This window comes from Centropristis striata, chromosome 15, assembly GCF_030273125.1.
Source record: "Centropristis striata isolate RG_2023a ecotype Rhode Island chromosome 15, C.striata_1.0, whole genome shotgun sequence".
Taxonomy (NCBI): domain Eukaryota; kingdom Metazoa; phylum Chordata; class Actinopteri; order Perciformes; family Serranidae; genus Centropristis; species Centropristis striata.
Window position 1 is genome coordinate 26,283,981 of NC_081531.1, and position 27,088 is coordinate 26,311,068.

Sequence of the window (27,088 nt, forward strand, 5' to 3'; positions counted from 1 at the left end):
GTACTCGTCATTTAAACTTTATTGTCCTGTGTTTCATTCTGTTCATGCATAAAAAAATCTCAGGCACAACAGACCCGTCTCTCTGTGCATTTATTGACTCATCAGTGTTGGAGGTTCCAATCCTTGAGGACACTGGCATCCTCAAGCTGAATTTCTGTCTTTCAGAAACATTTTTATTTCAATTTTAATGCGGTAAAGATGCTGGTTGAATATGAAAAAAACAAGAAGACAAGGAGTTCACCAAGTCAAGATATCTTGTCAGGAAGACTTCTTCATGACGTCACGATGTAAAAACGAAGCAGCATGGAGCCCTGCCATCAGTTTTGGCTTTTCCAGGTGTTTCCATGTCCAATTTAATGCGTCAACCCCTTTTTTAAGCAAAGGTAAAAAATAAAAAAAACCACCTCAAAGTGTATGAACATGATTTTACTTTTTTTGCAGAGATTTTTCTAATTTAGCTTTGTGCATTCACACATGTACATTGTACATTTAATACTTTCTTTGTGTTTTTATCTGTGTTTTTTATAATTTTTGTGTGTTTTTTGTATTTTTATTATGTTTTTGGTGTGTTTTCAGTGTGTTTGTATGTGTTTTTTGTGTGTGTTTTTGGTTCGTTTTCCATGTTTTATGTGTGTTTTTTGTAAAAAATGAAAATAATAATCAGGTCACATATGAAAACAATGATACAAACACGTCATGGTAAAGATTTTTAAGTGGTTTATACAGGCAGAATGAAAAGGAGTCAAAAACCGACAAAATCCAAAGGGTAAAGTAATGTTAATGCTTAGACTTCTAAGGATTAACTTAAATTCACATTTTGGTGTGTTAATGTTTTGTGAACATGAAAAAGTCACAGCCGTTCCTCATTGAATCATTATCTTGCCTCGTCAGCAGTGTTGCTAAAAGGGGAAATTAATCGATAACCAACATGGTGGCAGATATACTCATTTTATTTAGCTGGAATGAAAATAGACCTTTCTTATGTGTATTGTGCACCGATTTTTCACCACTCTGCAAATAAACCCAGAGAGCTACTTTCTGAAATATAAAACTTCATTAAATAATATTTAACATTATTATACATGATACAAACAATCATATCCGACAGCATACATAGATAGACCTTTGATAGGTTAATATCTGTCAACGGATATATCTGTCAGGCTCTAGAAATGATATTCAGAAGTCAAATTATAAACTTTTATACCTCAGACTGGTTTATGATATTCATAAAGCAAAGAAACATGACACAAAATAATGTAGCAGAATGGTGTCATTCTGCATATAAAGTAGCCATAATTAGTTGTTTGTATTAAAGGGACAAAAATACTAACTACTAATATCCAAAATATTCACATCACAGACACTCATTTTGAGTATTCCTGTAACACATTTGACACTAATTAGCACAAACTTGGTCAGCCATATATATGAGGTTTTGTTTAAATCACATGTGCACTTTGTGGCAGATAAGAAACATTTTTGTATGTTGTAATCATGGTTTGTATGATCAATTATATATTCAATTGAAGATGTTTTCTTTTGACAAGAGTTGGTAGTGTGGGTAATTCTTTACAATAAAAGTGTCAACACACCAAACTGCATATTTAAAAAGCATATAAATTGGTAAATTTAAAGTAATATTTGTTACTTTCTATAAAGAGTAACTTAGTAAAGTAACTAGTTAGTCTTAAAGGTAACTTTCCCCAACACTGCTCACATTTCAGATATAATTAAACAACTTCACAGCCTCTTCTGGATGGTTTACTGGGTATTTATTTTTATTTAAAAAAAGGGAAGAAAGTAAAACTGCTAATGTAAGGAATTCCCGTGACACAGATCCATTTACCCTCATCACAGCCTGGAGGACATGGACGTGACGGGGTTCAGTGGTATTATCCTGATTGGGTTTCACTCCTGAAGGATGAACTTTGGGTCTTTTCTGGACGTGTTACATAATTTAACAGCAGCAGATAAACTGAACAGATCCTCGATTACGTTTTTAACAGGAGCACTGACCCGGAGCCGACCATGTCCACGTCATGGCACTGCACTGTTACTATACATACAGATGCATGTTTATAATGCATTACAGACGGAGGCTTCATAGAAAGGGTTACCTGCATTTCAATCAGGTCTTTAACCCATAAGAACCCACGGTGACACCCGTGTAACAAACACTTTAAATCTCCCATATTCAGCTTTATGCTTCACATTAACTCATTAAATCCCTAAACAATGTATACTCAACACCCTGGTGTGGTGGTCATGTGACTTTGACAAGAAGTGACTTATCGAAAATATGTGTGTGACTGAAAACACAAATGTGAAAAAGTCGCTAATTTCAAAAAGCTTATTTTTTGTTCCGAGGCGAAGTTTAAACCCATTTAACAATTCTAATCCGTTAATGTCCTGTATTGTATTTAACTTGTTCTGACCATATTTCCTAAACAAATGATGAAAGTCACAATTTTGATATATGTTATGGAAACGCAAACAAAAAGGCAAATGGTTATTTGTTTTTATTTATTATTGATTTATTTTTATTTTGTTGCTTCCAAAACAAATCTGAAAAATAATTTGTTGTTAAACAGCACTATAAATGTCACAATTTCTATAATGTTTGATAAATGATAAATGAGATGCAAAGAAAAATGTAAATTTGTGTCTCTGAAAGCAGAAAATGTGTCTAGTTTTTTTATTTTAAAATAAGAAATATTATAAACAAATACCATAAACGCCCATTGTAATGTATGTGTCACATCACAGATCTTTGGCATTTAGGGGTAGTATTTTTTTTTTTTAAAAACACCATAAATGTGTTCTATATAGTCCACTTGGTCTGTGCTATATCCCCCATAATTATCCTTCAAGGATAAATAGTGTTCTTATGGGTTAAAGGTTATTAAATTAGCAATTTTATTGTGTAAATGGCACCTAAAGATCTTCTCACTGCGTCTTTAAATCAGTGCAAGACTCCTTTCTTCTCTCTGCTCTGTCCCACAGCACCGTTGGTTTCTTTAATCGGAGCGTCCCTGTGAGCGATGTAGCGCTGCCTCCGGTTGGCCCTGTACAGCTCCAGCCTCTCCTCCTCAGCCTGGGGGTCCTCCAGCGCCCCCTCCCACCTCAGGCTCTCCCTGGCCTGGATGCTCAACTCTCTACTGCTGCTGCCGGTTCTGTGTCGTGGGGCAGGGGAGTCCTTTCTGCTCCTCCGCCCGCTACCTCTGAGTTTGGGCAGCTGGACTCGGACCGGGCTGGGACCAGGACTCTGTGGGGGCTGCATGGACGCCGGAGAGGTCTCAGCCGGAGGTTTATCTGTAGGGAGGGAACATAAACATGTAGGCTCAAACAAAGCTCAGGGTTTAGGTTCCTAATGACTCCCTGTGGACTAATGGCTTAGTTTACAGTAATGAGCTGTAACAGGAGTTTCCTCTAGAGACCCATTCAGCCTGCAGGAATCCTTTACCGCCACATGATCCTTTTACTCATGTTTACATTGTGTACAGTGACAGTGAACTTGGCTTGAACTGCTACACAATGACATATAAACCCCTTTTCGGCCAACGCAAACCTAGTTCTTTTGCTGGTGGTTGTGCTGGTTCGCAGTTAGTTCAACTTGCAGTTAAACAAATGAAATAAAATGATTGATACATGTTTTAGTTGGTCTTGCTGGTCACAAAACCCGACCAGCCCCTGAAGTATCAGTTCGCGGTTTCGAGACCAGCAGAGAGTTAGTGCCGCTCTTGAACCAATTTTCCTGCAGAGAGCCGGTTCTTTGGCTGTCGAAAAGGGAGGAACTGATTCAAGATTAGGCACCGGCTCTGAGCCTTGGTAGTAAAGGGTCAATAGAGAGCAAACGAAAGTACGTATTTTTGTAGGCAAACCTGGAAGTAGCATCGCCATGTGGCCTGTTGAGAATTCTCCTCTGGAATTTTGGATCATTGCAGAAAACAAACGTTTCTGATGCTGACACGTTTTGTTCTGCAGGATAATCTTCACAAAAGAACTCCACTTGTATGAGGTTTGAAGCTTTAATGCAGCCAACAGAATTAAAAAGCTAACGTTATGCTAAAAAGAACTATATGGTAATATGACTTCATGTCACTATGTTTAGGTTTCAACAAACTAGTGAAACCATAGCCTAATAAATATTTTATTAACAAAATTAACAATCTACAAGAGTTTACAAGAGCTCTGAAAAATTTGACTAGAGGCTGTGAGGTGGACTAGTGAGAGAGTCTGTGTTCAGCTTGATGGCACATTTTTAAGGACAAGTAAGAACTACAAAATTCATTAACGTACTGTGGTATATTTTCTGTTACTTTTAATCACAAGTATTTTGCTATAAATTAAGGCCTATTCTGACCTTGTGGGTGTGTAACAGTCAGCATTCAGTCAGTGCTCTCCTTTTAAGGTCACGGCCCAGTATAGGACTGTGAGACATGAGACATGAGAGGCGTTTGGGAGCATAATATAAACAATATGAGTCGTCTCCTTTTAAGGTTTAAATGTAAAACATGAAGCTCACACGCGTGAATGCACGTGCTCTTTGCATTGGCTGTGGACAGAGCTGGTTTGCAAAAGGGGTTAAATACCGCCCCTAAACCGAGGGAGAGCCAGAGAACCCAGGACTGAACAGGAGACTGGACCCTTAGCAGTTCTTAAATCTGACTAATTGGTTCTCCCACTGTTTCTGGGCAGTGTATTTGATGTCTGTTAATAAAAGACAACTACAGAAAAATTTCGACGTGCTCTTTGATTCATTCTTCCTCACCCAAGGGGCAGTAGTAATTTCCACTCCAGTATTTTATGTCTTACAACAAAACACAAATATCTCTTCAGCTTGTGTTAAAAACAGACTTTATTTGAGCTTCTCACCACCAACACATTCAGAGTCCTCATTGAGTTTGAGAGGTTAGACCAGGGGTCGGTAACCTGAGGCTCCAGAGCCACATGAGGCTCTTCAGGCCATCTGCAGGCCCTGTTGCTTTGATAAAATAAAAAATAAAGGAATTTTCTACAATTTATTCCAAATCATTGTAGTGATTCTTACATGATCCAATTGTAAAAATATGTACCCTACAGACAGGAAAAAAATTTACATTTTAGTCGACTGAAATTTGCATCCTAGCCTATGACCATCTGACTCTTCGCCATTTCTATTCTTCTATGCATTTTTGCCAAAACTAGCTACAACAGAAAAGACAGATTCATTTACATTAACTTCCAGTGCTTCACGCTGAGTTATTTGCTTGATTTGCAGTGATAAATTGGCAAATTACTTTCATTATAAGGCTCAAAGATGCGGCTCCAGAGGGATTATTCTTTCTGTTTTTTGGTTGCTGACCCCTGGGTTAGACTCTAGGGCGCTAACATGCTAACTTACTTCCGGGTTTAAGAATTTATTCCTGTGGCACCCTTTTAAAGGGATAGTAAGACCTGTCACAATAATAATAAATCTTATGTCATCACCGCACAATGGCATTTACATTTGTGTTTGTTGTCGAAAATGTCCAACCTCCTTCTATAAAAAGTACAAAGGAACGCCATTGACAAAAACATAATTTTTACCTTTCAGAAAATGGAAGTAGTTGTCTCTCAGTAACACAGGCAAACTAAATGATCAAAGCAGCAGTAGACTAGCAACTCATTTGTTCTGCAAGTTTAAATTACTGTTTTTGTCAATGGAGTCTGGTTGCTTTGACAAAACATTGAACAGTTAATGCCCCCTCTAGTGTAAAACGAGCTGTGTAGCAGTAAGTCAAAGTAAAAATATAGTGTACACTATAAGAGATATTGTATTTTTTTTTTTTTTTTTTTTGGAGGATTAAAAATATTATTCGCTGCTGCTGACATTACATTTATTACTTTCTCTCTAAAGAAAATAAGTTCAAACGATTGCTTTTTCAACTCTTGCTTAAGTCTCCTCAACTCTGCAGCATTTTTTCAGTAATTTAGTATTTTTTATTTTTTAGTATTTTATTTTTTCTCGTTCCTTTCTTAAACAAGGTTTCAGTAAATTGCAATCAGAGAATCAAGGTGCAGGACATTTTTCTTGATAAAATAATGTATTATGCAGACAATTTACATGGATATTTCTGTATCTATATATATATATATATAATCTCCACCTCAATAAAAACAAACAAACAAACAAACAAAAAAACATCAGTAACCAGCAATGCATCAGTCTGCATTATAATATATGATATAATAATACAACATTACACAGACTGTGGCCAATTTTGGAGAACTTTATGTCAATTTACTGATAATAATTTCATGCAAATTTGACTGAAGGGTCTGATGTGTTATTTTAGATAGGTTGCTACATGTTGTAAAGTAATAGATTACTCTTTTACCTGTGTTTTTTGGAGGAGTGGTGGAAGCATTGGCTTTCTTTCTCTTCTTCTTTTTCTTCTTCTTCTTCCTCTTACTATTATTATTATTATTATTATTACTGTCGCAGCTCCTGGACGGCTGCAGCAGCTTACAGTTTTTATTTTCTGGCATGATGCAGATTTGACACTCAGTGCTGATAAAAATAATAAAAAGCTCCGTGCAGGATAAAAACGTTAACGGAGTCTGAATAAAACAACCCCTCGTTTTCCTGCAGCAGCATTGATGCTGTAAAAATCGCCTGACCTAACAATAAAACAAAAATAAACTGTATAAATGAGCAGCAGACCTGGAAGTCCTCCTGTTTCAGAGTTTCTGCTGTTTTAAACCTGAAACCAGCTGCTTTACGTCCCGGGTTTAAAAACAACAAACAAAACAAAAAACTTTGTAGTTCCCACAAAAAGGCAGAAAAACAGCAGAAAAGCTGGAAGCTACATCGCTGACTGTCTGTGGTGTTTGGTTTTTGTTCCGGGACACAAAGATCCACTCTGCACCACCCAACACGGCGTCTCCATGGCAACAGGACGCTTCCACTCTCAGGAAGAGAGCGGAGAAATATTATTATTAGGGCCTCGGTACAGTAGAGCACTACTGTTATATTGTGGATTTCTTCTTATTCCTCTTGCGGACGCAATTTCGTCCCGCTACAAATTATATATCAAAACGTGCGGTTTGATCGGGATCGGTGTGCTATTACTTTTCTCTACAGAATACGAATTTTTCGCGACGTAAGTCGCGAAAAACTGCTCAAAATTTTGCATTGAAATGAATGGGACGGCCGACAAAAAATGAACGAAAAAGAACAATCATTGGAGATTTTTAAACGTCTACTTCTCCGGCATAATTTCACCTAGAGACTCCATTTAACCTTTAAACAGTAGACACAAGTCTTGTGTATCGGTGTATTAATCCACGTTTCGATAGGTCATATAGGTTTTTATCAATCCCTGTTCAATGACCATGATCATTTTTGGAGAAATTCTGAGATTATAATGGGTGTGTATTGCACGGAATGTTCGTGTCAGAGTGTGTGATGTCATCGCTCAGAGTGTAGAGGGAGAGGTAAAACTGTCAAAAAATTAATTTTAAAACTGCGCTCCAGGCCGCAAATTTCACTCTACAGAAATAATTTATACATAGAAACGTAGGAAAATTTGTCTTCTCACTCACAATCCTCTGGTAAAGCTGTCAGAGTTATAGTTTGGGCGTACGACGCACAGATGCGGCACCAACACCACCAACAGCCTCATTGGGTCCCGTATTAAAAACGCAGGGAGATATTTGAAAAAGGGATATGGAAACGTTTTTTTAGATCGCTCTAACAAAGCTATTTTTTCATTTTTCTGAAATAAAAACATATGTAGACGTTCAGGAAGAACTCAGGACGCTCAAAATGAAGTCGAATCAATGATAGGTATTATGGTTTTGCCAAAAATGCTTTCTGTTCGAGGCCAGAAACTCCAGTCCACCTCTGGCTGCTGTCACTCTTTCGGAACTTTAACAGGTGGTGTCAGTTAATTCAGTTGATTGCTTTGATCTGATTGCCTTTGATCTTTGATGTGATTACAGTTACAGATACACACACACACACGCGCGCGTAAGTGCACACACTCCTCACACATGCATACACCTGCTTCAAACACGCACACACAGGTAACTTTGTGATTTTAATTACACACACAGGTAACTTTATGCGATTTTCGCTACACACACACACACACACACACACACACACACACACACACACACACACACACACAAATGCGCGCGTATGCGCTCACACTCCTCCACATACATGTTTCTCTCTCTCTCTCTCTCACACACACACACACACACACACACACTTTGAGGTTAAAGGGCATAGTTTTAAATCTCTGAAGAATCTCATCATAGTGTACACACACCGGCAGTAGCCCCCGTGGCCCTTTCAAAATTTCCCCAGAGGAAATTTTCTAGTTATTATTATTAGTAGTAGTAGTTTTAACAGGTTTAAACCTTTTTTAAAATATAAAATGTGAAGATGTAAAAATGTGGTGTTTGTCCTAAAAAAAAGTCGACTACAGTATGAAATTAAGTTTAATGGAAAAAAAAGTTAAATATGACGTCAACATGTTGTTAACCCTCCTGTACTCCTGGGGTCCTTTTTGACCCCAAATCATTTTCAACATATGATTAATATAGGTATATATTTTTTATATTTGACTAAAATTGACCAATAATAATGAAAAAAATATGAAAATCATATATCATTGTTTTGGTCATGAGTTGCCTTAAAAGGTGGGGAAAAAAAGTTGGTAATAATTTTTTTCTACATGTCCTAAAAACAGTCTGTGTCATGGGGTCCTTTTTGACCCCCGAGGAGGATGGGTGTATAGTCGACGTGAGGAGTAAATAAAATAGTATATTATGTCAAGAATAAAAACCCAAATGCCAAAAAACCCCACCTTAGAATAGCATGCTATTCATAGTTATATTATAGTATGTCGAAAACAGTAAAAAAAATTAATTAAAATAAAAAAATCATAAAAAGCCAAACAAAACATAGTAGGCTATAGTGTAGTTTGTCCAAAGATTCCAACATATGCCATAGAAAAATATGTTGATAATGTCCACAAAAAACAACATAAAATCATAGGATGTCTAAAAAAAAAAAGGAAAATAATAATAATAATAATAATAATATAGTATGTTGTAAAAATTTCAGGAAAATGTTTTTTAAAAATTGTATTTAAAAAAAAGTAATTGTATAGTATGTCGACCAAATTTTATTATAAAAATCCAATATAAAACGTCATAGGATAATATATAATCAGAAAAGTCATACAAAAAAGTAAAAATCTCATGAAAATAATAATAAATTGTTCATTTTGTTATAAAAGCACCAAATTTTGTACATATATAGCTTAATATATTTAGAAAAAGACATTGACCAATGGCGGCCATTTTGGAAAATGACGGCAAGCTGTTACAAGTAGATAGAACCTGGGCAGCCTCCAAGCTGTTGTTCACATGTTTTCAACACTACAAATAAATAGTTACATAAAAGTTCAAGTGAAAATATATATTATGACAATGTAAAACAATAAAAAATTAAAGAAAATGCAACTAAATGTTGAGATTGCCTCTGTATGTTACAGTAATAAATGGAACCCCTTGGCGTTCTGATGTTCTGGCCGCGGTACAATGGACACATCCGCCGGCCGGCAGGCTCACAGGGCTTTTTCCTAACTATATTTTAATATTTGTACATATTGGGCTCCCTAAACAGGTTTTTAAATTACATAAATTGGCTATCACTGGAAAGCTGGGATCCTTGTGGCTCCAGTGAGCCCACTTTAATTCATGTTGGATGATGTCAGTTCCCATAAGAGCCCATGAGTGAATTTCTTGAATCTTGACCTCACTGTATAAAATGAGCTACTGTGACCTCTAGGATAATCACAGATTTAGAGAATGTGCAGAATTTGCCTAGGATTTGCTTGATATGCAAATGATTGCTGCCTCTGTTCGTGCCATCAAGCTTGAATAAATCCAAGGAATTGTAGACAGTCATTGTGTTGCAACAGCAGCGAGTCTGAAGTCTCACATTCACAGAAAAGAAGATGTTCGTAATTTTTCTGCTCCTCATGGCTGCACCAGGCAAGTCTTTCTTTTCTTTTATATTCACACTACATTGATATATCATTGTGGCTGCAGAGCTCTTATCACACCTGTATTATGATGTCCTTCAGTTACATTATGGTTGAGGGACATTGATGTAAAATGTACGGACATATATACATAAACGGAGTCCTCAGATCTTTGTCAAAGTGACTTTTAAACCAAAACACACTGACCTGATATGCTTTTTTTTTTTTTTTTTTTTTTTTTAAAAAGCAGGAATCAGTCAAAATGTGTGAGAGATAATTCAGTTAAAAATGTGTTCAGTCTCTGTTTTTCACTGCAAGGCTTCACTTTTTCCTGCACTAATTAAACTCACTTGCGGACATGCGGAGCCCTCTGGCGTGTCGGCTCCTGGTAGATCTGTCCTGATGTTATGCCACCAAAACACTTATTATTGTACAACATACTTTATTATTTATTATTATACAAAAAGATTTTTTGGAAGATGTCACATGCCAATTTTTTTAAAAATACAACAATTTGATGTGTTAATCTGTTTCTTAAATGCAGACTAAGTAAAAAGAACTATCCTTTGGTGTGATGAATTGTGTAGTTTCATTATATTATATTATATTGTATTATTGCAGGTATAAAGTTGCATCAAACAGAAATACTCTTAATTCTCCTTGTGTGCAGTACTTGAGTAAATGTACTTTGTTACATACCACCACTGATTTTACTACAAACACAATGACATGTATAAAAAGTGATTTATAGCATGAATGTAATCAGTGTGCATGTGTGTCTCTACAGGCCTTTGTGTACGTGAATACTATTTCAATTCTGACCAGAAGAATTTTACTGAAGCACAACGTTACTGCAGACACAGATTCAGAGACCTAGCCACTATAGACAGCATGGAGGATGTGGAGACCCTGAACACAATGCCAGAAACAGCAGGAGTGTCTGTAAGTTCACTTTTCTCTTTATTTCCTTTCAAAGATGTTTTTGACAAGTGATAGGTGGATTTAAAGTTTTAAAATCTGAGCCGTGATACAATTCTACAACCTTACAATGTCATTTAGCAGACGCTTTTATCCAAAGCAACGTACAAATGAGAGTTAATACAACACAAGCGAGGATGGAGTCAAGAAACATAGCAAGAGTAAGTGCCATGAGTTAAGTTCGAGTCCATTAGGACACAAGTGCTTTTAGGTCGCAAGATCGGTCAGTGCGATACTTAATAGTTAGTACTTATCAGTGTAGATCAAGAGTGAAGGTGTTCAGTAAAGATCAGGGTCTTCAGTCTCTTCTTTAAGATTGAGAAGGACTCAGCGGAACAGATGGAGTTTGGAAGTTGGTTCCTCCACCGGGGCACTACAGAGGAGAAGAGTCTGGTTTAGACGTAGAGGCCAACAAGGGCCTGAACCAGGAGTTGTGTTGATTGCTCAGTCAGGTAGGGTCTGATTTTCCTGATGTTGTACAGGGCGAATCGACAAGATTGGGCAATTTAGGACACATGAACCTTGAGAGTCAGTTGGTTGTCAATCATGAGACCCAAGTTTCGTGCAGAGCTTGTGGGCACAAGTTGCATGAATCCAAGTTGAAGATTGATAGGCTGATATAAGGTGGGATGGGTTGGGATGACGAGGAGCTCTGTCTTTGAGAGGTTAAGCTGAAGGTGGTGTTCTATCAAGCAGAGATGTGGGCCGGGACTATGGGGTAGTTTGGTGGGAGAAAAAGAACAGCTGGGTATCATCGGCATAACGGTGGTATGAGAAGCCATGATTGTGGATGACTGTGCCAAGTGCCATTTGCTTTTTTTATAGAGCCCAAGAGATGGCGCTCTTTGTTTAAAAAGGGCTGAAAACTCACTCAATTATCATTGCTGAAGCCTTTATTTAAGCCAGGACAACCATCTAGTGGGGTCAAAAAATAAAGCAAATGCTTCATGAAGCTTCATTGTCCCAACACTTGCTGTTTTCTGGGCGGATCCAGGTTTCAGTCAGAGCAAACACTTGTAAGTTCGATAGATTAACCTGCGCTTGGATGAATTCAGTCTTGTTTACAGATGATTGGCAGTTCCATAAGCCGAATGTGAAAGAAGAGTGAGTGGGTGAAGCTTTCCTGAGTGTGGAAAGATTCTCAGGGTTGCTTCGTCTGCGACAGATTCTGTGTTTTCCGGTAGCCATGAATGACGGGGATGCTGTCATAGCACATGTTGCCTGAATGAGTAAGAAAGGAGTAGAAAGTGGTTTACAGTCCATGTCCTTGCTCGGTGGACTCGCAGGTCTTTAACCAATGAGGGCTGACGCTTCAGAGAAGCAGTGTCTAAATGTACCAGGGCAGTTCACTGCTGGACCCGCCCCTTCGTGTCACTCAAGCAGATTAGCCAATCGGCGACTAGCAAGCGCATCGTCACTTCCTTATTAACACAAGTCTACAATTAGCCCTTATAGCCACAAAACAGCATGAAACCTAGACAAACTCAAAGGAAAATACCACAAAACCTTACTGACCTATCTCTGTCTCTAACATACAACACAGTGCTTGTTCAACTTGTGATACTTCAGAGAAACTTTTAAATATATATATTTTTTTACCCTGAACAAGGACGAAGGATTTTGTTCCACATTGAACGTGCATCATAAGGGATCTCTTAATGTCCAGTATAAACAGCAGTAATTATTACAGGAAGCAGAACCTGTTTCACTGTCCATATTGACACCTGGATATTGTTTTAAGAAAAACTCTTTTAACATGTTTTTTCAAATTGAAACTCTGTTGTGAGAGTTGAGTCAAAGCAATCATAAAATCCTGTAATAAAGTGGTAGAGGTTCAGACTGATAGGCAGTATCAACACTGTAAATGCAAAGTTCACATAAAAATATTCCCTTGAACTAAAGAGCAGGGTCCAATTCTTTATATCACAATCAAATATGTGTTTCAGCTCACCTGGATCGGGCTGTACGATGACGTGAACAGCTGGAGGTGGTCACTGTCAGACACAGGTTTCTACAAACACGGGGAGGAGGAGTTCAGACGATGGCAGACTGGAGAACCAAACAATGTACAAGGTGCAGAACACTGCACAGCGATGGACTCAAGTGATGGACTATGGAAAGATATGAACTGCATAAAACCCAGATGGGCAGTCTGCTCTGATGTCAGAGGTGAGAATATTCAGCAGTGAAGTTAAAACAGACCAGTTCAGCTCTGCTGCTCTCTGCCTCTCTGTCTTCTGTTACATGAAGGTAATTTAAAGCAGATGGACGTGAGTCCTGCCTTCATTTCACTGTGAGAAGCTGCAGGTTTATATAAAGAGCTCCATCATTAACAGCTTTATCCCACGTCACTGTCTCAGTCAACAGGGCTGCAAGAAAAGGAGTTCATATGCACACAGCTCCACGGTGACTTCAGCTTCATGCTGACATTCATTAAGAAACATCAGACTGCTGAGAAAAATAATCATACGGAGAAAAACTCAAATATAAAGTATGCATCAGTGTTGTGTGTTATGTTGCCTCTGCTCAGCATTTCTCTCTGCTCTATTTTCAGGGCTGGATGTGACATTTGTCCTCACTGACGACCTCATGAACTGGACTGAGGCCCAGAGCTACTGCAGAGAACACCACACAGATCTGGCCAGTGTGAGAGACCTGACAGAGAACCAGAAGGTCCAGGAGGTGCTTCCAGAAAAACGACGTGTCTGGATCGGCCTTTACAGAGACTCCTGGAAGTTGTCCGATGGAAGTTACTCCTCGTTCAGCCACTGGAAGCAAGGGGAACCTGATAATCACATGAAGAAGGAGGCATGTGCTGCAGCAGATTTCAGCTCCACTGGAGGATGGGTGGATGTGACCTGTGACAAGAAGTTGCCATCCATTTGCAACACTCCAGCTAAGTGGTAACCCCAGATTCAAACAATATTTATAGTAGATTTAGGTTTACTTATGACCAACTGCAGATAATAAGTTTATGTTGACTTGAGCATGGAACAGATGGAGGAAGTAACTGCTTATAGCTTACTGATAAACCCCGCCCCCTGGTGGCGGGCTGCAGTTTAGGTCTACACTGACCACAAAATTAACTGATGACACTTTTATACCAGGATGCTGATTTGTATCCAAGCAGAAATCTCTGAACTGATAATGTTTATTGTTTTTTTTTTAAGCATCTTTGAAATCGGTGATGAGAGTGAGGATGAGTATGACAGGCCCTGATGTTATGGATGGAATCCTGAAGCAGGTAAATCATCTTTTTATTCACATTTTATGCAAAAAATGACTGTTGGAAGCAAATTTAAAAAAAGATGAAAAGAAACCTATTGACCCTCAGAAAGTTAATTCACATTAAAGCAGTAAAAGAAACAGAAATCTGAAAAGTAAACAGATAAAGAGACATTTAAAATATTAAATACAGCAAAATCATTAACAAACCATATGATTTATATAAGACATATTATTATTATTATTATTATTATTATTATTATTATTATTATTATTATTATTATTATTATTATTAATAAAGAATTATAAACATTACAATGGTTTGGACAGTAACATGACATGAGGAGTAAATAGTGTCGTAGTGTCACTCTGAAGGCTTTGTCCAGGTGGAAAAGCTCCGCCCCCTTAGTTACTGTTGCTATGCCCGTCAAGCTTCCAGTACTGTTATCAGCCTAGTTTGTTGGACTATTTCTTCAACAGTAGTGGTAAGAATACTAGTTGACAGGAACCATAACTGTTAAATCCGGTTTGGGTTATCTCATCTAACAGCTAGACAATTGTTAGTTAGCTCATGTTTGCGAGCTAGCAGTTTACCTTGGAGCAGACATATGTGTGTCTTTTGATCTTGGAGATATTAAGTTGGGAGTGGGCTCTCCCACACTCTTTAATTCACCGCCAGCAATGCTCCTCTTGTTTTTTGAGGTTTGGAAAAGGGGAAAAAATGACTCTTCCTGCTAAACTCTGAGGGTACCTGGTATCAGATTTACAAATCCCATATTCACACCGTTTCACCTTGTTGCTCAGAGCTTAAAGCTTGTCGGACCTTCTTCTCTTAGTAACGGTTGCTAAGGTATGATTGGACGAGGAGCGTTTGGGGGAGGAGTTTTGCGAACAGTCAATAGTGACTATTAATGAAACAACGCGCAGTAAAAACTTCTATCTGCCACCAAACAGAACAAGAAATACAATTACAATACAAATACACTGTACACTGTTGTTTTTACAGTAAAAAACAGGCAGCTGTGGTTGCCAGAACTTTACCGTAAAAATATGGTGCAACTTTTTGTAATATTACGGTAAAATGATATTATAAATAAACGTTTTTCCATCAGTAGAAACGCTGTTCTGCCATATGATTGACAAGAAAATATTTTATAAATGCTGCATAAATTAAATATTTTACCATTAAATATTACAGTATATTTCTGTTAGAGATACATTTAACAGTGAGAAAAAGTGTTTACTGTTTTTTTTACAAAAAATAACTGCAAAAATTATGGCTTGTATATATATTACAGTATATTTTTTGCTACTAACACAGTTTTTATATATCAGGCAAGAAATATTGTTTTGGCTGATATATACATTTACGGTGTTTAATTGTTACTGAAACTGAATTAACCCATTTACCATTTTACAATATTTTACTGCCATGGTTTAGCAGTTTTTCACCGTAAAATCCACAGACATTTTTTTTTTTTTAAAGATTATTTTTGGGGCATTTTTATGCTTTATTGAAAGTGATAGAGTGAAAGGGGGTGATAGAGGGGAAGACATGCGGCAAAGGGAGCTCAGGCCGGATTCGAATCCGGCTCCGCTACAGCAAGGACTCAGCCTTAGTGGTAAGCGCTCTACCAGTGTGAGCCACCAGGACGCCCCTCCACAGACATTTTTGACAGTAAATACCAATGCAGAATGTAATCTCTCTGTGTGAGTAATAATGTTTGTCAGCTCCAACAGAAGCTGAAGGACCAGGGGCTGAATGACGACATCAGACTGAGCTTTAGGAAGCAGGCAGATGGAAAAGTCTTCCACAAGGAAAAGGAGAAGACAAGCCGTTAATCAGAGTAAAGTGTGTTTCTTTCCTCAGAGTCCTCATGTGATGTGTGAGAATAGAGCTGCAACAATAAGCAGATTAATCGACTCGTTGCAGCTGTTTTTATAATCAAATAATCATTTTAGTAATTTTACTTAAATATCTGCTGGTTCCAGCTTCTCCAATTAAAAGATATAAAGCTTTTATTTGTCATATATGGTCATAAACTTATATTTACTTATATTTAAACGTATACTGTTGGTTTAATAAGTTTGAATTCATCTGTTTGGGCTGAGGGAAATTATAACAGGTAATGCTTTATTATTTTCACATTTTATTGGTAAGATAATATAAATAATTTTTTATTGTAATCAAGTCCAGTGAAAATACACCTTTAAATTTTAATGTTCTGTGGAAACATTCAAATCGACTTTCATGAGTAAAAATACTCAATTTCTTCATTTTTGTGTAATATATTGCATCAAAACATGCCAAACAGTTCTGAGTTTTCAAATATGAATACTTAATGCCTTTCTTTGTCATATTTGGTGATAGATTTATATTTACTTGAATTAAAACGTGTCGGTTTATTAAAACAAGACATTTGAATTTATGTGTTTGTGCTGTGGGGATTTATAACAGCGATTTTTCACTATTTTCAGATATTTCATTGATAAGATTAATAAGATTAGATTACATATATTCTTTATGATGAAATAATATTCTTGGTTCTTTCAACTTCATATGTTTTGTTTTAGAAATGAAAGTGTCACTGGGAAAAATGCCGTTATGACAAAAGTAATGTTGTTGTGAAAATGTATGATGAAATAACATAATAATGTCTGCAATTACTTTAATAAATGTCTTTAATTATTTCACAAATTGTTGGTTTATTTCTTTATAGCCGTAGAGTAAAGTTAGAGTTTGATAAAACTGCCTGTAAAATGAGCTGGAGTCCCTGATTCTCTATGAGAAACACTATTAATAAGCAGTGGCACACAATAATAATAATAATAATAATAATAATAATAATACATTTATTTATATAGCACCTTTAACAGTGTTCACAGTGCTTCGACAGAACAAGCATGGATGAAACTCCTGCAAGAATAAGAAATCAATAATGAAGAAGGATAAAAATATATATATATAGATATACATTGAAAAAAAATATATATATACATACACACATGCATATACACATACCACACAAGTTAGAAAGACCAACATCGCATGAATGCAAGTTTATAATGTGTTTTGAGAAGTAATTTAAAAGAATTCAGTGATTCAGCGAGCCTCAGGTCCTCAGGCAGGGCGTTCCAGAGTCGAGGGGCCCTGATGGTCAACACCCTATCACCTTTAGTTTTGACCCTGGACTTTGGAACAGCCAGAAGGGACCCAAGGACCTGAGGCCGCAGGCCAGCTCATAAGGTGTCAGTATCTCTGAAATGTAACTTGGAGCCAGCCCCTGACATGCTTTAAAAGTGATCAGTAAAATCTTAAAAATCAATTCTAAAACGAACAGGGAGCCAGTGAAGAGAAGCTAAAATCAGAGTAATGTGCTGTCGTCTGTTAAAACCAGTAAGAAGCCTCGCTGCTGCATTTTGAACGAGTTGGAGAGTGATTTGTGGTTTATTCCGGAAAGAAGTGAGTTGCAGTAATCTAATCTGGAGAATATGAGTGTATGTATTAGGCTACTTTTTCCAAATCGGAGCGGGAAATTATTGTTTTGTTTCTGGATATGGTTTTGAATTGAAGGAAACAGGACTGAACTACTTTATTGATATGCTTTTCGAAGTTGAGGTTTGAATCAAAAATGACTCCTAGATTACAGGCGGTGGGTGTTACACAGTTGGCATAGGGACCAATGAGGTTAGGATGGAGCTGGTGTGGATGGGAGGATTAACCAATAGGACTTCAGATTTTGAGTTATTTAGTTTCAGGATCATCAGGTTCTGTCAGACCCAGCACACCCATGAGCACCTGGGCAGAAACCATCCTTTAATTTCTAGCACCATCTGCTGTAAGCCTCAAACTTCACAGCTCCAGTTGTGTTTTACCCAAGAATATGACATCGTTTAACCCTGTGTCTTCTCCTCCCTCGACACTCCTTGAGGCAGACAAGGAGGTGCAAAACCAACAAATATGATCCACCCTATAGTTTTGGGTTTTCTACTTGCTGGGTTTTCCGTCCTTTGCCCATCTACACACCTGCTCTCAATCAGCCTCATTGTCGTTCGCTGCACCCAGAGGTTTTTTTTACAGCCAATCACCGGCTTGTTTTTACCTCAAGTCCCTCACCTGAACTTTTCCTCCACCTGCACTTTACCCCTCATCAGATCAGTTTGTATTTCAGGCCCCATTTACACAAAGGGAAAATGCATATATTTCCATGTGGTTTGGCCTCTCATTTACACGAAAACCCTGTTTTTATCACCAAAAGTGATTATTTCTAAAAACTCCGGGCAAAGTGGAGAATTTGGAAAACTCCAGTTATGTGTTGTCGTCAACTGGGAGAAACAGGGTTTAAGGTTCTCACGCTCATTCTATCTAGTTGTTTTGAAAGGAACAGGAAGTGGCTCGTGTTATTCGTTGTTGTTGATTCTGAGGATTCTGATTGGCTTGCATGGCTTTATCCTTCTCCCTACACTGCCGCCCATAGGTTTGTTATAGTTATAATGGCGCTCAATGGCGTATTTATGAGGGTTGATGGAAATGACAACTTTTTTGAAAACGGAGGAGGGGAGATATTCGTTTCTCTAAATACCCTGCTCTGTATAAACGTGGCCTAAGTCCAAACTTGGACTTTGCTTTCATGCTTTGGTAAAAAAAACATGGTTTTCTTACTTCTACAGGCAAACTGATCTCTCATAAACCTCTCATCATTAACCTCTTGTCTGCGTTACTCTGCCAGCATCATTTGCACTATGTAAATACAGGCTCCATAGATCCAAGGTTCCAATGTCACATGGAAATTCAACTGGTGACGCTGCTGCTGTCTCCGGCCTCCCCCATTGTGCAGATGTCCCTATAAATATATATTTAGAAAGAGACTGGATATTGGGCCATCGCATATTCACAATCTGATGACCATGGCCGGCAATTTTGGAAAATGACAGCAAGCTGTTACAAGTAGATAGAACCTGGACCACCTCCAAGCTGCTGTTTACATGTTTTCAACACTACAAATAAATAATTACATAAATGTTCAAGTGAAAATATATATTATGACAATGTTAGACAATAAAAAAAATAAAGAAAATGCAACTAAATGTTGAGGTTGCCTCTGCATGTTACAGTAATGAATGGAACCCCTGGGCGTTCCGATGTTCCGCCCGCTGTACATTGGACTCATCCACCGGCCGGCGGGCTCACAGGGCTGTAGTGGGCTTAATTTTCACATCATATATATCTAATGAAACTATTAGGTCTAAGGAATCCATTGGTAAAAAGCATGCCACTATATTATATTTTTCAAAGTGGTCATTTGACCTCTGGCATCATGCTATCTCAACCAATGGGCTCTCTGGGATCCCAGGAGTCTCCTCTTTACAGGCATGTCTACTTTATGCTGATAACATGCAGTTTAAGGCAAAAACCACATCGTTTTTCTCATGCATTAACATTTTATTTTTTTCCTAACTATATTTGAATATTTGTACATACTGGGCTCCCTAAACAGGCTTTAAATTACATAAACTGGCTATCACTGGAAAGCTGGGGTCCTTGTGGCTCCAGTGAGCCCACTTTAATTCATGTCGAATTATGTCAGTTCCCATAAGAGCCCATGAGGGAATTTCTTGAATCTTAACCTCACTGTATAAAATGAGCTACTGTGACCTGTAGGATAATCACAGCATCATGAAGGGCCTTTAAAACATGTTTAATATATCATAAAAATATTTTGTGTTTGACTTGGTCACCTTTGTTTGCAAACAATATAGTAGAGTATTTCATATATTTACCTGAACAAATAAATGATAAACACTCATAATTTTCATTCGTCGTCCTTGTCATACGTTCAGCAGGTGTGTACAGGCTAAGTTATTTATTAGATAATTGATCCTCTTAATTTTGCTCTCGAAGTGTATCAGAGTGATGCATTCCACTTTAAAATGTCCAAAGAATTTGACCCCCGTAGAGGCTCTGAGGTCCACAGCCACCCCTCCCACAAAAAAAGTTCCAACGTCTCTGTACCCATGCGTGATCTATACCTTTAATACTCAAATTGGAAATGCTTTAAATTGAGTGGAGTTGTCTGTAAACATGCAAAATAAAGTGCATACGTTTTATAACACATATAGAAGTGAGTAATTACTTTAAAAAACGTCTGTACCAAATTTGCACCATCTGACAAAAAAAAGCCCAAAAAATAAAACAGTTTTTACTGATTTATGGCACAATATAATAACATCATAATATAATGAGATGACCAATTACTTTGTAAAAGTCTGTAAAAGTGTGAGTGAGTATTTGATTTGATTTTCAGGGTTATAGGATCTAGAATATGTCCATTATTGCACGTGGGCCCAATGGGAAAGGAATGTTTAACCCACTGCAGGTAGCCATTTTAACCCTGGCTGCCACGGCAACCAGGGTCTGAATTTGTGATGGCCCAGTATCCAGTTTTGTTCTAGATATAATGATCAATACATCTGCCAAATTTGGTGCTTTTATCAAAAAATGACTGATTGTTATGATATATTGAGCTATACCGCCCCACTAACATGATTTTCTCAGCTCTGTCCCTTTAAATTAAAACAGTGTTTGTCTGCAGTTCAGAGTGAACTTTGTCCCAGTCGATGTGACGTGTGCTCTCTGACTCAGCATCAGGATTTGTCTTCCTCCAGTTGTTTCTAGAAGAATGTGTTGGAGGAAATGCAGAGCAGGACGGTCTCGTTTCACTCAGACTATTCTTAGCTCTGCTGACAGAACGCAGCCTGGTAATTATTAGAAAGGTTACATGTGTGGACTACTTTAAAACAGATTGGGACACAATTATTAGCTCAATAAAGTCAGCGTGAGTGTGTTTGGTCCATGTGACTGATACTGAGGAGGCAGGGTGGAAACTCCCAGGGAAATACACAGTTTCACAAGCAGCATTAAGTTCCTTAAACACATAAACACATTTTTGAATAGAAAGAATACTGTAATTGTAATCAAATATAATAACATAAATAAAAACTTAATTAAGTCAGAAATCAGTGGATATTTTTAACCTCCTATTGGATAATTCAGTGTTTTTTTGCTGTTATTCTACTGTGCATTCAAGACTTTCCTCGCCACATCTCATTACGACCCTTCTTCAAATTCAGACTGGTCTCCCCTCAATAATGTCAATATATGGCGTTTGTACAGGCAGCAAAATACGTCTCATATTTACATTTCAGACTTTCCTCTGCCATCGTGTTGTTGATGTAGTAGCAATGATGGACGCCGATGTGGAGTTTAAAATGCAGATGTCATACTTGGGTCGGAGGCGGAAGGCTCAAACAAAATGTGGACTTTCACCAGGAGAACAGGGTTCATGTCCAATGTGAAAACAAAAGTAAACGACTTTTTAACGTAACTTCCATGACCCTCGTAACTACTTCACTTCCAGCATTTACATAATTTATTTCCTGTTTAAACTGCCTTTTTTTTTCATTTCACCTTTATTTATTCAGGGAGGGCCAATTGAGAGCAAGCTCTCTTTTCCAATGGTGCCATGATTACAGCACAAAAACAATTCAACACATTACAATACATATCAACACTATATACACTCAGAAGAAGCCCATAATGAATTCAACAAGCACATGTACATTCAGAAATCATAAGATCAACAAGAATGTATTTAAAATGATTAAAAGGAATCAGTGTATCCAACTGAAGATGAGACAATAGATTATTCCATTTAAAAGGAGCGAAATAAACAAAACCGAACTTTCCTAACTCTGTTTTAACAGCAGGGATATTAAGAGCCAGTGGGTTATGTGCATGGGTGGGATAGTTAAGAGATCTTAGGAGATTTTATAACGCCTAACCAGAAGGTTTTTTTGCCCTAAACCTCGGTCAGTGGTTTTGTAGCCTAAATTCACAGAAACGGCAGCCTATTTTACAATAGTGAACCATAGGAGTATGTTAAATGATGTGTGTGCTATTTTTAGAACGCTCCGCTCTTTACCGTGAGCCGCCAAACGCTCATATGAGTCTATGGGTGGTGTTGACAAACGGTCTGTTCTGTCATTTAGGTTGGAGATCTCGTTGTCAAGTTTGTAGTTGGTGGGGCCCTCTAGTGGCCACAGTAAATATGACTGGTAAAGTGAAGGGAAAAGTGAAGAAATGAAGGTGGAGGGGGGATGAAACAAACCAACAAGACTTCAACCTAAACAACAGAACAGGTCGCCTTGTCTGAGTAACCTCAGAATTATTAGTAGTAAGCAAGGGAGTTGTTGTATATGAGTTACGATCTTAATATGCTTTACTTTGTCCATACAACATAGCGGTGAACGAAACCATGGAAATGGCAAACAACCACCTTATCCAGACCTTTGACGTGACGGGTGGCTCCTTTTGGATGAGGATTGGTAGATTGTCAATCATTACTCTACAAAGTGGGTCACTTTGGGCCAATGCTAGTCTACCAGTGACCCACTTTGTAGAGTAGTAAAAATATATATATAATAACCTTTTCCTTTTTCTGAACAGACAACAGGAGTTAGCTTGACTATACCTTTCAGTATCACATAAGTTAGGAATAATTTGGGTTAAAAAAACAACACACACAAAAAATAAAAAAGTAAATGCTGCACTAGAGCAAAACAATACTGTAAAGGAAAATGACCCCCCCCCCCCCAAAAAAAAACAACAACAACAAAAAAAAACAACTGAATTTTAGTGACATTAAAATAATGTTGATTTTTCAGTAGCGTACTGTTTTTTTTACAGAAATGTTTTATTTTATTTTTTTTATTAGGCATTTAAACCCAAAACAACTATTTGGCTGGACTTAACAATTTTAGATTTAATAAACTGCTCTGATGACAAACTGTGTGATATGATGAATTATGTTTCCTTTATTTTCCAGACTGATGCTGAATAATGTAACTGATTCACAATGACTTCCACCTCCACAAATACATAGAAAAGGACATAATTGTGTGTGAATCAGGAGGCAGTAATGGACAGCAGCCAGCAGTGGATTGAGTTTTTTTAAAAAAATGATTTATGTCATTATAATGTAAATATTGTTTATGGATATATGGATGTCCCCTAAGCAGACCCAAGTTTTATTTTATTTTTTTATTCATGGATGTAAATCCCCCTTTTATTTTTTATTCTATATTTTATTGTATTGTTCATGGATGTAAGTCCAGTCATGTTTGTAATAAGAATTACAATAAAAAATATATATATTATTTTAAAAAGTATTATTATTATTATATAAAAAAAATAAATATTATTTTTATATTAAAAATAAATAATATTTAAATAATAATTATTATTATTTTGATTATTATTATTATTATTATTATTATTATTATTATTAATAATAATAATAATAATAATAATAATAATAATAACAAGCATGCCGGGGTTCAGAGGGTTAAAAGCGCTACAAGTCAGATCCGCTCAGACTCTGACGTCCGCTACTCGTGGCTTCTACGTCATCACGCTGCCAGCTGATCGGAGTGGGAAGCCGGGTGTGTGTCTGACATGGGTGTGTGTGTGTGTGTGTGAGAGAGAGAGAGAGAGAGAGAGAGAGAGAGAGAGCGAGAGAGAGAGAGAGAGAGAGAGAGAGAGAGAGAGAGAGAGAGGACCGGGGCAGAGTTGTGTAAAAGGGGCTGAAGTCCTGCTGCTGCGCCTCTCCGGCTCCACCAGCTGATCCTCACACATGCAGCTCCACACCGCGGAAAGCAGACTACCAGGCGGCGACACACCCCGGGAGGCTCCGGGACGAGGACCGGAGCGGTGGGCGAGGCTGCCTGGACCCGCTCCACGCCGGACCGTGCCGATGGGGGGCTGCACCGCGCAGGAAGCGACCCGGCCCGTGGTCAAGGTGGGGCGTGTTCCAGTCCGGTCAGTGTGTGTTTCTGCTGGCTTCTTCCTGTCAGCCTGATTTAGCCCGTGGCGGCTTCATGACCCAGTTTTCTGCGTTGAAACGTTAAAACTATTAGACCAGTCCCTGAACATGTAGATCCAGCTCTCAGGTTTGGGTCCTGCAGCTTTTTCTGCACATTTCTGGCGTCGTCAGAGGGTCGAAGATCTAGATTTTAGTTATAGGAGTTCTGGCTGGAGGCCTGTCTGTGGAGATCATATCGTCTCTCTGACACACAGGAGCTGAGAGGAATTATGTGAAGCTTATAGAAATGCGACCTCCCAGCTCCTGCAAACCACAATCTAGATTTTTGACTCAGTGCATGCAGTTATTTTACAAAGAAATGTGCAAAAAAAGTCTAAAATATGCTTAAATGAATGCAGAAAAGCCAGCAGAAGCCACACAGACAGATTATTATCAGTGCTTAAAGATGTTTTTACTTTGTATTTAACCCTTTTCTGTGTCATGACTACATTATGAAGGAAACTACACTCAAATCAGCGTTTAAACTGTCAAAATGTTGCATTTAAAGGCAACAGCGAGCTGTGATTTCTGCATTTATGTGGTCAGCAGTCAGAAGCCCCCCTCAGATTTTTTGCTGATATCATAACAGGCCAAGTAAAAGCCTGAGCTCAAGTAGGGGATAGGTGAAAATCAGGAAGAAAGAAAACTGAGTCACTCCTCAGACATGCAGCTGCAGATTTACACTCAAATTAAACATTTCAGGACGAGTGAAACATTCTTTAAGCAGGTTACGTAACAAATATGAGGCCTTTAAGTTGCCTTAACTCATTTATATACTCATCTTTAACCCTGGTGGATTTAAAAAGCACAGTGCAGTAATGAGTGAGTTTCTCTGGAGAGGGAAAGCTTCCTGTAGTGTACGTTACATCCACGGAGTCTGTCTTACATAATTGTACAGGCAGAGTTCAGTGTGCCGGTAGGAATGCGCAATAGGCTTGTCACGAGCTGCATTTGTGCCATTGCAAACCCCAGGAGCGTGACATAAGCTGCTCCTGTCAGAGAGGATCACATGGCAGTGACAGGGTGTCCGTTAAAAACTTCACTACATGGACAAAAACCGGCAGCTTATTATCAGAGCAGACTTTTTGCAGAAGTGAAGCCATCTTGCTCAACTTGGGTTACACCCTTCATTCCTCTTGCTTGTCTTGTCAAAGGGAGGATGAGGCAAGAAGGGATGTGTTATGTAGGTTCATTTAGAAGAAGGAAAAAGAAAATCTTTCAAACAAAATGGCACTCAGAGCCTGAGGACACGCTTACAGGCCTCATTCCAGGCTCCCTGGATGTCATGCATTCAGAATGGCATTCAGCTGAGCAGCACACATAGTTAAACTCCTGCAGAAGAAGACGAAGAGGATCTCTTGCTCTGTGATCCGTGTGCTGCCAAAGCCACCGCCCTTCCCCAGTCTTTGTCCCGGTTCCCAGTCGAAAATGATCGGTCTTTATTGCAGACTACAATCTGGGGCAGTGTACTCGCTCCAAGCCGGCCCCACCCACAGCGCAGGAATGCACCTGGAGGGAAAGACTTAATTAAACATTTTTTTAAAAAGGGACATATGACGCTCTTTCTCACGTTTGTACTTTAGCTTCTACTAGAACATGTTTACATTCAAGTTAAACACTTTTAAGTCTGTTCATGCTGATTAAACTAAGACGAGTTTGCATCAAATTTTTCCTTTTTTTTAACACTTCAACTCGATGTGTTGTTTCAAATTAGTTGCCGATGTATTTCCAGACTCTGCGGGTACAGTTTTCATAAAAAAGTGTGATTGAGTGACCGTGTTAAATGGTGACTTCAGGCCGGAGAAATATTTGCTATTTAACCACGTGTTCACGTACACAACCGGCTACAAAATCCACGATGGAGTGACTGTTAACCTGTGACTCTAAGTCTGGAGATATATTTGGTGTTTAATTGTGTGCTTGTGTTCACAACTGGCTGCCTTGTGAACTGAATTACCTGTTACTGGAGGATGCCACTAGAGGGCACACCAGAGATTTACTGCTGGATTTGCAGGATGTAAATAACAAACATGACATGGTTTGTTTGAGGTTATTATATTATTAATTATGAGATCACTGCAGAGATTGTGACAGTGGCGCCATCGTCGATGATGTTTAAGGCCTTTAAATCAAGCAAAGCGAGTACTGAGTACTGCTCCTGCACTGCCCCCGACTGGTCATATGTGTGTGTTGTAGGGCTGCACAATTAATCAAAATTTTAATCATAATCACACGATTAAATTAACCTGATCATCTGCGATATTTTCATTTTAAAATGCGTCTCTCCTGCATATCTAATCAAGCACTTTCTACACCAGTAGTCCACCAACCACCAGGGGGCGGGGCCGTTTTTCTCCCCTGAAAAAAGCCTGGTTGCTGATTGGATAGAACGCTAAGCAGGATGTGACTTAGTAGTCGACGCCACAACAACATGCGCCATTTATAAAAGCCGGTGAAGCACTGTTACCTTAGCAACTCTGTTGCTGTATTTCGCGACTTTTCAGACCCCCCTTAGACTATTTTTCAAAAAAGCGACTGCAGACAAATTCAGTGACTTTTTCAGGTGTTATTGGAGACTTTTGGAGACTCGTTCTTAGGGTTAGGGGTTACGTTCTATTATTAAGAACAAGTCCAATAGGCTAACAGTTAGCTCTGTAGCAGTACAGTGTGTATGTGCTGCTGTTCCTATTATTTGTTTAAAAGTAGTGCAATAAAAATACAGAAGTTTTCCCTAACATGATGAGTTATCGTGATGAATAATTGTGATAACAATATTGATCAAAATAATCTTGATTATCATTTTGGCCATAATCGTGCAGCCCTAGTGTGTTGCAACTTGACGTCTTGACGACGAGAAGCATTAATTTATGGCGACGTGCTCAACCAGCGATTCAGCCAGATGTGGAATAAGATGTGTCCACAGTTGCTTGTAATAAC

The 27,088-nt window shown here is 38.2% G+C and overlaps 1 protein-coding gene across 1 annotated transcript; it reads right to left on the minus strand.

The window, feature by feature from the left end:
- Positions 1 to 2,223: 2,223 nt before the first annotated feature.
- Positions 2,224 to 7,651, minus strand: liat1 (ligand of ATE1). Its single transcript, XM_059351948.1, has 2 exons — positions 6,363 to 7,651; positions 2,224 to 3,315 (listed from the first exon to the last, which is right to left on the minus strand). Exons 1-2 carry the CDS (start codon positions 6,511 to 6,513, stop codon positions 2,966 to 2,968), a joined length of 501 nt encoding a protein of 166 aa, XP_059207931.1. The 5' UTR covers positions 6,514 to 7,651; the 3' UTR covers positions 2,224 to 2,965.
- Between the last annotated feature and the right edge of the window lie 19,437 nt (positions 7,652 to 27,088).

Bases quoted from the DNA above. Each gene is read 5' to 3' on its own strand.
- liat1 (XM_059351948.1), bottom strand. From the start codon at position 6,513: ATGCCAGAAAATAAAAACTGTAAGCTGCTGCAGCCGTCCAGGAGCTGC. The intron at 3,316-6,362 runs GTAAAAGAGTAA...CCCTCCCTACAG, and splicing joins CACTCCTCCAAAAAACACAG to ATAAACCTCCGGCTGAGACC.